Source organism: Bactrocera dorsalis, chromosome 1, assembly GCF_023373825.1.
Source record: "Bactrocera dorsalis isolate Fly_Bdor chromosome 1, ASM2337382v1, whole genome shotgun sequence".
Classification (NCBI taxonomy): Eukaryota; Metazoa; Arthropoda; class Insecta; order Diptera; family Tephritidae; genus Bactrocera; species Bactrocera dorsalis.
This window is the reverse complement of record NC_064303.1, coordinates 45,866,549-45,881,184: the sequence shown is the minus strand read 5'-3', so window position 1 is coordinate 45,881,184 and position 14,636 is coordinate 45,866,549. Positions and strand designations below refer to the sequence as shown.

Sequence of the window (14,636 nt, the reverse complement as noted above, 5' to 3'; positions counted from 1 at the left end):
CATCTCGCGTGACGTTCCAGTCTTTTGATGACCACCTCCATGGCGTTTTGCGATGCTACCAGTATCATTGTAACCAGAGATGGTGCGATAATCAAAAACTTTATTCAAATCAATGTGTATGAGCTCACGAACAATTGCTGGCTGTGATTTTCCAGCTAAATATAAAGCAATCTCACTATTACGTTTGAATTCCATCTCTGATCACTTTATTTGCGTTCATTTTTGGCAAAACGTTTTTGTACACTTGTGAACTCCGAACTGTCAATCAGCAAATTTATAAACAGCTGATTCCAGTGCGACAGCTGCGCGAACGGTCTGAAGTTGGTTACACTGCGCGCAAGTTACGTCATCAGATGACTCCACCACTCTCAAAATATTGCCTAATGTACGAAGAAACATATTTTAAGAAAGAATAATTAAATAATAATTGTAAATATGTGTATTTTGCAACTAACTGTGCCCAAAAAATAAGATGACATTTGAATTTAAACTGCGCGCGTCGAAGGATTTGGATAATTCTTTTTTTTTAGGTTGATAGTACTGTCAGTCACATTTATGTCAAATTTCATGTCAAAATATTCATTGGTGCTTGAAGTACGTGTCGTTTTGTGCCTATGTCTAAAAAAAATGTTTACAAGTGGTATAGTGAGTTCCAAGCCGGTCGTGAACGTGTCGAAGAGCGTCCAAGGCGACCATCAACCTCAACCGACGAAGCTCACGTTCAACAAATCAAAGATTTGGTGTTAAAAACCGTCGATTAACAATTAGAGACCTTGCTGATGAAGTTGGCATATCGAAAGGCACAGCCAATACCATTTTGAAGGATGTTTTGGTCCTCAAGCGCGTCAAATCTCGACTGGTACCGAAAACATTGAATTTTTTGGAAAAAATGCGTCGCGTTGAAGTGTGTGAAACGATGCTTTCCGGATGGATTGGATCTATGCTTACGACCCCGAAACAACCGACCAATCGACCGAATATCGTGCCAAAAGAGAGCCGAGACCAAAAAAATCGCGCCAAAGTCGCTCAAAAATCAAGGTCATGTTGACTGTTTTCTTCGATTATCGTGGTGTTGTGCATTATGAATTCCTTCCCACCGGTCATATAGTCAACAAGGAATATTATTTGAATGTTATGCGTCGTTTGCGTAACGCTATCCGCCTAAAAAGTCCGGAATTGTGGAAAGACAATTCTTGGTTTTTACACCACGATAATGCACCATCCCATACTGCCCTCGTAATTCGTGATCACTTCGCCAAAAACTCAACCGATATCGTTCCGCAACCACCGTATTCACCTGATCTGGCGCCGTGCGATTTCTGGCTGTTCACCAAGCTCAAAAAACCGCTCCGGGGACACCGTTTTTATACCATAGAGGAGATTACTTTGAAGGGGATGAAATTGATTTAGAAGAATAAATAAAGAATTTTCAAAATAAATACAATGTCACCTTATTTTTTGGGCACAAAAAAGTTGGAAAATAGCATAACCAAATACGGTACCATGATCGTGTATATACAAACACACATTTATATATACATATACATGAATAAACGTTCTTGGTGTCGTATTACCTAAATATTAAATTGATTACTTATTAATGAAATGTCGAATCAGTACAACGGCTCTAAGTAAATTACGCTAAGCATAGTTTAAGAATGAAATAATAATTTAATAAAGAACCTGACGGCAAACCGCACAGTACGGTGAATCGAGGTTTTTTATTCATAAAAAACATTTTCTGTTCCGTCAACAGAAAACGTAACGTCGGCTTTCGTAAAGAACCCAGTTTTTGTTTCAATTAAATACCGCTACCGAAAACTGAAAAAAGTAATAAATAAATAATCGTAATAACCTACTGTGATCAAATTGAAATGTGAAACAATTCTTCTTCAGCAAATAAAAATATGAAAAAAAACATTAAAACAATAGAAAAAATGCTGCATTAATTGGAAAATAAAAGCAAGAATTTTGCTTAAAACTAAAGAAAAGAAAAACGCCACAGAAAGTATATAAAAATATGAAAAAACATTAAAACACTGCTTTAATTAAAAAATAAGCAAGAATTTTGCGAAAAAGAAGAGAAAGGAAAAACACCACAGAAAGCCAGTTAAAAATTTGAAAAAAATAAAATAAAATAAAAATTGCAGCAAAGGCAAGAATAACAACAACAGGAGTAGCAGCAAAGACAACAATGGCAACAACAGGAGCAGCAGCAAAAGCAACAATAACAGTAACAATAGCAACAATCAATGTTATCATCAAAGCCAGCAGCAACAAGAGTAAGGTACAAAAACACTAATACATATTACACCCTAGATATTAATATTAATCTGAATTAAATTAAATTTAAAAACACACCAATTATAATGGCAGAACAAATAGAATTATTAACTCGATGCTTAGCATTTTTAACTCAAATAACTGTGCAAAATGTAGCCAATAACCAGTTGCCAATTAGGGAAGGAATAGAAAAATATTTACAATATTTAGCTTCCTTCAAAGGGAATGTAAAAAAATTGCCATCCTTCATTGAGGCAATTGACAGAGTACGGAGAGACTATGTAGAACAGGAAGAAATATTTTTTAGGGTCTATGATCTATAAATCGGTGGTTCAGCAAAAAATTTTGTGCAAACAAAGCCACCTCAAGATTGGGTAAGTTGTAAAGCTAAGCTAAGACAGCATTACAGACCCACAAAAGAACAAATGACGATTACGAAAGAAATTTCGGAACTTAGGGTACACAGCATAAAATAGTTCGAGCTGCAGAAGGTACCATCCATCTTCTATAAGAGTAGTTGTACACTCTGGCGTATGCCGATGATATTGATATCAAAAACCCACTAAATGGTGCAGAGGCTTGGACGATGTCAACAACGGATGAGTCGACGTTGTGAGTTTTCGAGAGAAAAGTTCTGCGAAAGATTTATGGTCCTTTGCGCATTGGCCACGGCGAATATCGCATTCGATGGAATCATGAGATGTACGAGATATACGACGACATTGACATAGTTCAGCGAATTAAAAGACAGCGGCTACGCTGGCTGGGTTATGTTGTCCGGATGGATGAAAACACTCCAGCTCTGAAAGTATTCGACGCAGTACCCGCCGGAGGAAGCAGAGGAAGAGGAAGACCTCCACTCCGTTGAAAGGACCAAGTGGAGAAGGACCTGGCTTCCCTTGGAATATCCAATTGGCGCCACGTAGCGAAAAGAAGAAACGACTGGCGCGCGGTTGTTAACTCGGCTACAATCGCATAAGCAGTGTCTACAAGAAGTAATAGATAATATAACAGAATATAGTAGCTAATAAAACAATTAGCAGCAGGGACATTTGCGTATACTGTGCAGCCAATCACATCATTGACTGACATAACAAATGAAACTTATAAATTTATTGGTATGGATAAAGACAATTTAAATCCTCATCGGATTTGGCGGAAAATGTCAGAATGAGATGGTTATTAATGGATTTTAATAAACCATATGATTTATTGATAGGAAATGGTTTCATTTTTTAAATGTAAAAACAACTGATGTCAAAAATATGACAAAAATTTAAAAAAATGGTGCGAATCTTCCATTCCACATAAAAACTATCCAAGAGCAAGTATATGCATTGGAAGAAAGTAAAATGCAAAACATTCAATTGGATCATTTAAATCAAACGAACGAAAGGAGGTTGAAAAATTGCTAAAGAAGTATGAAAAATTAATGCATAAAGAAGGAGATGCCTTGACAAACACAAAAACGGTGGTGCACGAAATAAGAACCATCACAAACCAGCAAATCAATTCAAAAATATATAGGTTACCTCCGAAACATGAGGAGCGTGGGAAATAAAAAATTTCGATTAGTAATCGATTACCGTAGACTAAATCAAATAACTGTCGATGATAAATATCCTTTGCCAAACATTGATGGAATCTTAGACAAGTTGAGCAAGGCGCAGTACTTTAGCAGTCTTGATCTAGCCAAAGGTAACCATCAAATTTTAAAGGATAAAAAGGATAATTAAAAGACCGCTTTTGTATCTCCGGTGGGATTATACAATATCTACATATAATTATCTTCTTCTTCGCGCGTTGGCCACAGCGGATATTGCATTCGATGGAACGATGAGCTTTATGAGATATATGACGACATTGACATAGTTCAGCGAATTAAGAGACAGTGGGTGCCCTTGCTAGGTCGTGTTGTACGTATGGACGAAAGACTCCAGCTCTGAAAGTATTCGACTCAGTACCTCTTTGAAGTTGGCCGCCTTGTCGTGGCGAACGGGCTTAAGTAAGAGTAAAGTGAGGGACACCTCATAATTCCCACAATAGGGATATGGATGAATAAACCCTAGGTTTTACGTCCATCTCCAATTATAGAAGTTGAGGTAAGTATGGGTATCCACCCGCACCAACACCACCCTAAGCCAAGGTGTCTAGGAACCCGTGCCGAGGGCTGAATGGTCAGCGGGGGGTAATAAATAGCTGATCGCGAATGGTCCCCTCCGATGCCCGGGCGAGGTCGGAGGTGTAAAAGCCTTTTCTACGCATACCAGCTCTGCGGATGAGTGACCAACCCGGCTTACTGTGGGACCAAAAATGAACTTAAATAATAATAGAACAACTGCAACTACAACATCAACCAAATTGACGACAACAGCGACGACTAAGGACATGATCTACAAGATTCCCATTACGGAATCCGAAGAGTACGAATTACTCGCCTCCAGCCAGGAGACGAGTAAGAGTACTGCCGGACATACCAACCAAAGTATACCGGTAGATACCGCAGTGAAAACAGCAAATTTAAGGGAGGAAGCATTCACCTCCAAAGCTGCCATGAGCACCAACCAAAGTGCACTGGCGGTTAAAGGAGAAAACAAAAAGAAGCGCAAAAAATCCCAGAATCAGCTGAGGAAAAACTGGTGCCAGAGGGCAGTTTTCATACTAGGAAAGATAGCCAAAGACCAGGCGGCCGGTACCCCAATTGATGAGGCCGAAAATAAGCTCCTCAAATCAATAGTAGAGGAATATGAAAACTTCCAGAAAAGGAAGCAATCAGAACCTCTAGAAGAGAGCAAACAAGAGAGCACTTCGCAAAAAAGGAGTTGCTCTATCACAGAAATAGATAGAGCATCTGAGACCCTCAGGGGCTACAGCGTCATCAAGTGCGCGGACCAGGCCTCGCTAGATTCCCTGACGGGTAGTGTTACCAAAATCTGCCACACATTTCAAGGCCTCCAATTGAGGCTTATATCCGTAAGGGACATTCTGAAGAGACCTCGTGCTCGCCCCTTCTAGAGGAAAACCCGAATTAAGCCAGTAGACCAATACTAGTGCCCTTTTGCGATGAGTCCATTGAGGCTCTCAAGAAGACGGACTACAAAATCAGCTTCGGAATTCACAAGGCCAGACTAAAAATCTTCCAAGGCGACAAAGCGGCTGACGAAGATGACACGGAAGAGGTCGACGACGCCAGCCAGTTGCTAAGGAATGTGGGCACCGAAGAAACCCGAGATGCCCATTAACTTAAGATGCGTACAGATAAACCTGCAGCACTGGAAGAGTGCTACAGCGAATCTGACAACCCTCATGAACGAGGGGGGCATCTACATCAGCCAAATACAGCAGCCCTGGATCAATGAAGACACCATTAAGGGGCTAAACAGCAGCAACTATAACTTTTTTTACGCACGGAACAAAGGTAAACCTAGGGGATGCATTCTTATCAATAAAGGTATAAATGCATTTCTTTGTCCTAATTACAGCAAAGCAGATATCACAGTGGTTAAGGTGGAACAGAAGGAAAAGCCCTTCTTCTTGGTCTCGGCCAACTTGGTCCATGACGAAGACACACCACCGGCGCCGCTCATCAGACTGGTAGAGGAAAACAGGAAGGAAGATGTCCTAATAGGGTGTGATGCAAACGCAAGGCACACTGTATGGGGTAGCTCCAGTATTAACAACAGAGGTGAGTCACTCTTGCAGTATATTCTGAATAGTAATTTAAGTATATGCAACAAGGGCGATAGGCCAACTTATATTTTCCCAAGCTCTAATAGGTTTCCGGGGTGGTGGGAGGAAGTACTGGACCTCACGCTATCAACAGACACAGACAGTCCCATTGTGGATAATTGGAGGGTATCCGATGAGCCTTCCATGTCAGATCACTCCTGGATACTCTTCAGCATCCGCGAGAAATACAGTGCACCTCTCACATATCGGAACCCTAGAAGGACAGCTTGAGGAAAATTTACCAGTATAGCAACAAAATGCCTTGAAAAGAGAGGCAATAAGAGTATTAGAAATCCTCAGAAACTAGATTGAGAAGTAGAGAAGTTGGAAAAAATCTTAACCACAACTTTCAATAAATCCACTCCGCTAACAGTTCTGAAAAAGAGAAAGTCTCTTCCTTGGTGGAAGAGTGAACGCAAGAATTTGAGAACACAACTAAGGAAAGCTTTCAATGAGAGTTTTAGAACCAAAATCTGGCAGCCATATAAAGATATTATGAAGAGATACAAAACAGCAGTCAGGAAAGCTAAAAACGACTCATGGCGATCTATCTGCACATTGATAGAAAGTTGCAGAGAAACCGCTATGCTGAGCAAAATGCTATCCAAAGATCATATTAATACTGCCTATATTAGGGCGGAGGGAAATGATTGGACCTCCTCGACAAAAAAGTTTCTAGATATACTAAATATAAAGAACTTCCCTGGGAGTCAGCAAACACCTTCAACGAGGGCTCAACCAGAACCACCGTTAAACGCATCTGATTACCGAAGCCAAATAGTAGACGAAAGCAAAATCAAATATGCCATAAATAGTTTTGCACCATTTAAAGCGGCAGGTCCTGACGCGATTATGCCCATAATGCTGCAAAAACTGGTAGAACCAATGGTTATACTCGTATATACAATGCTAGCATTCAACTATCTTACATCCCAAGAAGTTGGAAAAGAAGTAAAGTTTTGTTCCTTCCAAAACCAGGCAGAAGAACACACGAGAATGTCAGGGATTTTAGACCTATAAGCCTTACCTCCTTTATGCTGAAGGTACTAGAAAGGCTAGTAGATGTACACGTACGAAAAATAATGGCGGAGAAGTTAACGAAGTCCCAACACGCGAATATAAAGGGCCGATCAACCGAAACTGCCCTTCAAGAGGTGATAAGTGTAATTGAAAAATCACTACACCACAAACAATACACCATGGTTGCTTTTCTAGACATAGAAGGCGCCTTCAATAACATAGAAGTAAATGCTATAACTAATTCTCTGGCACATGGTGGCATAGATGACACTGTGTGCAGATGGATACTATCGATGCTTGAGAATAGGAAGATTATTGCTTCAAACGGCGCTGCAACACAAATAAGTTAGGTGAATAGAGGGAGGCCTCAAGGAGGGGTCCTCTCTCTGCTTCTATGGGTTGTAGCGCTGACCGAAATGCTACTCCAACTAAACGGTGGAGGAGCGAAAGCAATAGCATATGCGGACGATATAGTGTTGTTGGTATCAGGCGTGTTTCCTTCAACAGTCCATATGGAAAGAGCACTTCGAAGGTTAAACCTATGGGCTAAGAACAATGGACTAGGAGTTAACTCGAACAAAACAGAACTGATGCTATTCACAAGCAGAACCAAAATCCCTCAGTTTCAACTGCCAGTACTAAACGGTACAACACTCACTCTATCCCCCATAGCTAAATAATTGGGGGTGGAGATTGACACCAAATTGTCCTGGAAAATAAATATAGAAAACAATAAATAAAGCATACATGGCCTACTATAGTTGTAAGAGAATCGTCAGCAAGGATTGGGGCCTCAAACCAAGTATAATCATGTGGATGTATAGCTCTGGTATGGTAGCCAGCGCTAAACAAACAATACAACATTAGAAAATTAAATGGAATACAAAGAGAAGTATGCGCGGGTGTTACTGGTGCAATCAGGTCATGTCCGACTGATGCGCTCAATCTACCCATGGACATTTTTATTCACAAAACAGCTGCTATTGCGGCGATAAGAATAAAATAATTGGGTGGTTGGAATCAGCAGAACTACGAACATAGTGTAATCCTAAACAAGTTCACCATTAATAAATCAGACTACGTTCTCCCAAAGCTGGATTTCAATAGACACTTCTAGGTGAGGATACCATCTAGACGAGAATGGAGAAATAACATAAAGCAACTATATTTACGGATAGCCAGGCGCTCCTGACCTTGGCTTCTCCCATGACAAATTCCAGTATAGTTCACAACTGCAAGAGAGCACTAAGCTCAATAAAATAAAAGCTCCAACCAGACTTGATTTGGATTCCCGGCCACAGGAACATTTTCGGTAACGAAAAAGCAGACGAGTTGGCAAAGGCAGGAGCTTTTCTCAACGAATCCGAGGCGGAGCTAATATCAAGCCCGCTAGGATCGGTCAAAGAAGAGATCAATAGACAATTCAACAAGTTGCAAATAACAGGTGGGAAAACATTGCAAAATGATAGAAAAAGAACCAACCACTTATTAAATAGATCAAGAAAAAGAATCTACAGAGTAACAGCTATCACGACAGGGCACTGGCCATTTGGGGAACATGCGTCCAAAATGGGTATGCCCTACAAAGACATCTGCCGAGGCTGCGGAGTAGCAGGGAAGAAGGAGACAATTTTCCACTTTCTCTGCGAATGCCCAGCTCTAGCACAAATCCGACACAAAAGACTAGGAATCCATTAAGCACCAAACCCTGAATGGATTTCCACTAAAAGCATATCAGACATAAGTAGTTTCATCGAAATCTCAAAATAGTTTGAGAGAGAAGATAAAATGTAAGAGCAGATACAGGAGGTTCTACGAATAGTATATCAAAATGGCACATCAAGTACTAATTGGGCCCAATAGATAACAGGGCTGCACTCCTACCTACCTACCCGCCGGGGTAAACAGGAATAGGAAGACCTCCACTCTGTTGGAAATACCAGGTAGAGAAGGATCTGGCTTCTCATGGAATCTCCAATTGGCGCGACGTAACGAAAAGAAGAAACGACTGGCGCGCTGTTGTTAACTCGGTTATAATCACGTAAGCGGTGTCTGCGCCAGTAAAGAAAAATAAATAAAAATGAATCAAAGCACTTAAAACGTTTAAATTATTTTAAATCATTTTTGTATTATGTATTAACATAAACATTCATTAATTAATCTCGATTTTTGTCGTTGCTATAGGTAACGAGTGCGCAGCTACAGTTGGCGAAATTATTTAATATTAAAGTAAATATCAAAGAAGTAAGCTATGTTTGTATATAAAATAGTACTTAATTTTGAAACAACGGATAAAAGAGTGACGAGTAATATAATTTAGATAATACATTATAGTTTCTATAAAGGGAAAAGTGAACACCATATGTTAGAAACGTTTTCCTTGAACAAACAAACTTTTTATTATACATACTTACTATGTATATAGGTATTAATCATGCCGGCAAAGAGAAAAAGAGTCAGTTGCTCCATTTACCAGGAAGGTCAAAAAACCGAAATGAGTGCCGAATAATGAAATATCAACAAGATTGCAAATGAAATAAAGTTGGACTCTGGAGTTGATATATCACATGAAACAGTTCGCTAAGTGTTTCTTAAAAATAAATATTCGTTGCGAGCTGCGCCATCAAATGTGAACATAGAAAAGCGCCTGTCGTTCGCTACAAGTCATATTTTACAGAGCAACGTTATTTTTTATGACGGGACGAAGTTCATGCTTTATTATAACGATGGACCTAACGGAGTATCGTGTCAACCTTTAACAGCTTAAACCCAAAAATATATTATACCAACTGTAAAGTTCGGTAAAATTTCGGTGATAGAATGAGCCTGCATTTCTTGTAGAGAAATTGGAGATCTTTTTGTTACTGAAGGACATGCAGAAGCTACACAATACCGTAACATTTTATGTGTTCACTTACATCGTAGTGCGTCTAGATTTGAGTTTGATGGAAATAAATTTAAATTTTATCAAGATAATTACCCGAAACACAAAGCAGTTGTCCTCAGAACTTGGCTGCTTTATAATTGCGAAAAAAAAACTAAACGCGTCACCCCGAAGCCCAGATTTCAATCCCTTTGAGAATTTGTGCGCAAACCTAAAAAAGGGTGGCAAAAGAAATTCGGAGAACCGTAATGAATTGGCACCATATACATATTAATGAAGAATGGGCTAAAATTCCGAACGCATATACATATGTACTTTAGTAAAACTAATCATGTTAATATCGATATCTTGTTATTATTAAAATATAAACTTGAATATAAAACGGACTACAATATATGTATAGTATGTATAACAGATTCACCCTGGTGTCCTTTATTAGTTGTAAAAACATATTCTTGACAAACTGTATATATGTAAGTTAGCAAATAGTAAACTATGCGAGTTCAAACAATTTTATTTTGAATTTATTTTCTATTGTATTATTTACTTTTTGTAGTTTCCTTTAAAATAAATTAAAACATCAAATGATATAAAATAAAGTCATAAATATTTCTATTTAGACTTCCTGTACTCATAAACGTAGACGTAATTGTTATTTTTTAAGTTTTTGTAATTTAAAAGATTTCGTTAAAAAAAGTAGCGAATATGTTAAAAATATTTCACACACATACTATATAGTACTATGGCCGAATGGTTAAATGGTGCTCACACTTGTCAGAGGTATCAAGTTGGTGCCAAGTGTATGTAGTAGAAGCGACAGCAACTTCATAGCAGTACTCGTAATGCCCCATGAGACAAATATTCATATGTACGGAGAAATTTCCAGCATGTATAAATATTTTTATTATTGAATTAAATATCGCGGACATTTTTCTTTTCTGACATTTTTTACGAGTGGGATAGCGGAAAGTTAAAGCTAAGTAAAAATCGACTAAACTTGAGCGCTGCTCCGCTGAAATACCAACCTTCTGATTATTAATATACTCGTATAAATAACTTCTAACTAACTATCTATATTAGTTTTAAGGGTTACAAACTGTTTTATTTTTATTATTAATAACAAATAAAAACAAATTTTAGATCTTCATTAATTGTGTACTCACTTGTATTTATAGGAGTCATGTATAATGGGGCCTTCTCCACGAGTCCAGTAATTTAACGAAGTTGGATGTGCTTCCGTGAAACATTCGATTGTTACGTTGAAACCTTCAGGAGCTCCAACCAATTGATGGGGTATCAAAAGCATTGGAGGGACTGTAAAAATGGAAACAAGTAATAAGCTACTATATAGCAGAATAATTTAATTTAAGCGAATTGCCCTCTTATAATACAGGGTTGGTAATATCGATATTTTGTAGTTATTAAAAAATAAACTTGTATATATTGGGTAGTCGAAAAGGTCTTTTCGTACCTCTAATCAAACTTCAAGTTATTTTTTTTTATATTTAAGTAAGTGTAAGTTTTTTTCAACTTCCCCGAATTTAATTTTTTTTTGTTAAATGAAGCTTAAAAAGCTCACCTTTCCAACACTATATGGTATGACACAATGTGATTGAATTGAAATATGAAAATGAATGAATTGAAATATGAAAAGACTTTTTCGACTACTCAGTATTAGAAATATCCTTAAACTAACTCAGAATTCCAGTAGAATACTATTATTTATAAATAGATATACTATTTTCAATAGTTAGATTTTAGTTTTAATCTTTTTCATTATTAAAAATTATAACTTAAATGCTAGATGTGCAAAACCATGTAAACGAATTGAACAATGGCAATATTGAAAATAATACTAAAGCATCACAGTTAGTAAACGACGTTTCGCCTTTTCGTACTTATCACACGTAACAAACAAAATTTGACAAAAGTTCTGCCCAAAGTGACAATGTAAAAATCTGTTGTTCTCTTTTGTTCACATCTGAGCAATGTTGCCATTGCTCAATTTGTATACATGGTATTGCAACGTTGAGCCGTAAGAGATATACGACAACATTGACATAGTTCAGTGGCTTAAGGACAGCGGATACGCTATCTGTCATGTCGTCTAAATGGAAGAAAACAATCCAGATCTGAGAGCAGTCGACGCAGTAACTGCTGGAAGAAGCAGAGGATAAATAAGACCTCCACCCCGTTGGATGAAGAAGGACCTGGCTACACTTGGTATCTCCACTTGGCCCAATCTGCGAGAAAGGAAGAACAGCTGGTTCGCTGTTGTAAGCTCGGCTGTAATCGCGTAAGCGGTGTCTACACCAATAAAGAAGAAGAAGAACCACAAATTCAAAGTCAATCGTTCGAAGTATATTTGTGCAGAATTTAGTTTACAATTTTACGTGCATATTTATGGTCAATCGGAGTGTTTCAACGGAAGTCTGAGGGAAATCACCAGACAGTAGTAAGGTAACACCACCGAAAAATTCATCATTGCCGTTAAATTTTGCATTTTTCCGTGCAATGCTTCGAGAATATTTGTGAATCACTCCTCTCAAATTATGATTGAACTTTTCCTCAACACCGCAGCTTTTCGGGTATTTTTATAATATTGCAATGTTGCTACAGAGTAGGTCGAGGAACGTATTCCTTATGATATAAACAGAATGTATCAAAACAACATTAAAGAAAATGCATTAAAACAATCTTGAGTTGGGACAGTTGAAATGCAGTATCACTACAACAAACAATCATAAACAAACAAATATCAAACAACCTTGAGTTTGAATACCTCAACAACCGTATTGTTACGAATTTACTGCTTGCTAGTTTACTTTGTTAGGTTCGTATCTCTGGATTGACAAATAAAATCAACACTGTTTAATTTAATTCAACAACTCTTTATTTCACAACTCGTCTACACTATGGCAGTTTACTCTTAGCACTGATTGATTACGTTGGCGCTGCCACGGCTTATATAGCCACGCACTTCTCGCTGATGCCGACGTGTCCTTCTAGAATATCGCTTCTGGAAATTACCAGAACATACGGCTATACGGCGCCAGACGCAAGCAGACAGTCGCGGCGCCAGACTCAGCAATTGTTTAACTAGACAAGCAGACAGCCGTGGCGCCAGATGTCTACAACAAGACAAATGTTATTCCATATACCTACAGCTATTGTTCATAATCAGGGATGCATATAGTAATACAAATACAACTTAATACTACTTTTGTAACACTGCCCTCCACTAAAGCCTAATCGTCCCGATTAGGCACAAATCCTCTTGAACCAAATGGGGCGAGCCTCTCCAAATGTACTACTTTCATTTTACATCGTGCTTTTCCATTTCTTTGTATGCGGTATACCACGTCATTAAGTCGTTTCATCACCATATAGGGTCCTTCCCAGGCTGTCTGCAGTTTCGGGGACAAGCCTTTCTTTCGAAGTGGATTGTACAACAGGACCAGATCACCTTCTTCGAAACCTTTTGAATTTGCCGCTTGATCGAACCGGTCCTTCATCTTATTGCTCATCAGATGCGTATGCTGTCTTACCATTAGATGCAATTCATTCATTTCTTCCTTTAAGGCAGAACAATAATCTCCATCATTTCTTACAGCTGTAGGATTCGTTCCAAACTTAAGATCAGCAGGGAGTCGCAGATCAGATCCGAAAATAATCTCGTGCTTCGCTGAACGATACGCCAACAGGAACATCTGGATGCACTTGTCCCAATTCCGTTGATCTTTATCAACGATTTTCCGCAGATGTTCTTCGAGCGTTCGGTTGAATCTCTCCACCATTCCATCTGATTGTGGATGTAACGCTGTTGTCCGTGTCTTGTGGATGCCCAATAATGTACAGACTTCTTGAAAAATGGAAATTCCTGCCTTGATCTGAGTGTAATTCGACGGGCACTCCGAACCTTGTTATCCAATTTTCTACAAACGCTTCGGCTACTGTCTTCGCTTCTTGGTTTGGTAAGGCATATACTTCTGGCCATTTTTTGAAATAGTCCATGACGACCAGTAGATATTTGTTTCCGGCCGTACTGGTTGGAAACGGACCTGCAACATCCATTGCGACTCGTTCAAATGGTGATCCCACGTTGTACTGTTGTAGCCTACCGCGACTTTTGGCTTTAGGACCTTTAGCTGCCATGCACTCTACGCAATTACTTATCCATTCTGCTATGGAATCTCGACAACCGATCCAGTAGAACCGTTGTTTAATCTTCTCTATAGTTTTTGTAATCCCAAGGTGCCCTCCACTAGGTCCATTGTGATATTCTTTCAATACTTTCGGGATCATGGACTTCGGTACTATGATCAGCAGACGAGACTGTTTGCCATCTTCGCTTTCCCAGGTACGATGAAGGTATCCATTAACGAGGTTTATGCTGTTCCATTGGGCCCAATATGCTTTTGCCGTTGGACTCTCGCTACTTATTTGTTCCTTTGGTGGTCGTACCCCATTTTCTTTGGCTATTATCAGCTTTGCAAGATCAGGGTCCTCCAGCTGATTGATTCTGATGCGGTGAGGAGTCCAATCATCTTCAGGTTCTATATTCAGTAATCGCACGTCGATTATACCTTCTTTTCCTTCTGATTTGGAGCAATGTTTACATTCCAGTGGACAAGGGCGACGTGATAATGCATCCGCATTTTTGTGGTGAATCCCCTTTCGATGTTCCGTTTCGAAGTCGTAATTCTGTAATCTTTCGATC

At 38.9% G+C, this 14,636-nt stretch overlaps 1 protein-coding gene across 5 annotated transcripts in view; it reads right to left on the bottom strand.

The window, feature by feature from the left end:
- Positions 1-14,636, bottom strand: part of LOC105233023 (lachesin) — a 373,180-nt gene that overhangs the window by 56,118 nt on the left and 302,426 nt on the right. For all 5 annotated transcript variants that reach the window (XM_049462635.1, XM_049462636.1, XM_049462633.1 and 2 more), the window contains one exon: positions 11,080-11,230. In XM_049462635.1, coding sequence (XP_049318592.1) covers positions 11,080-11,230 — 151 coding nt within the window. The remainder of the gene's footprint in view (positions 1-11,079; positions 11,231-14,636) is intronic.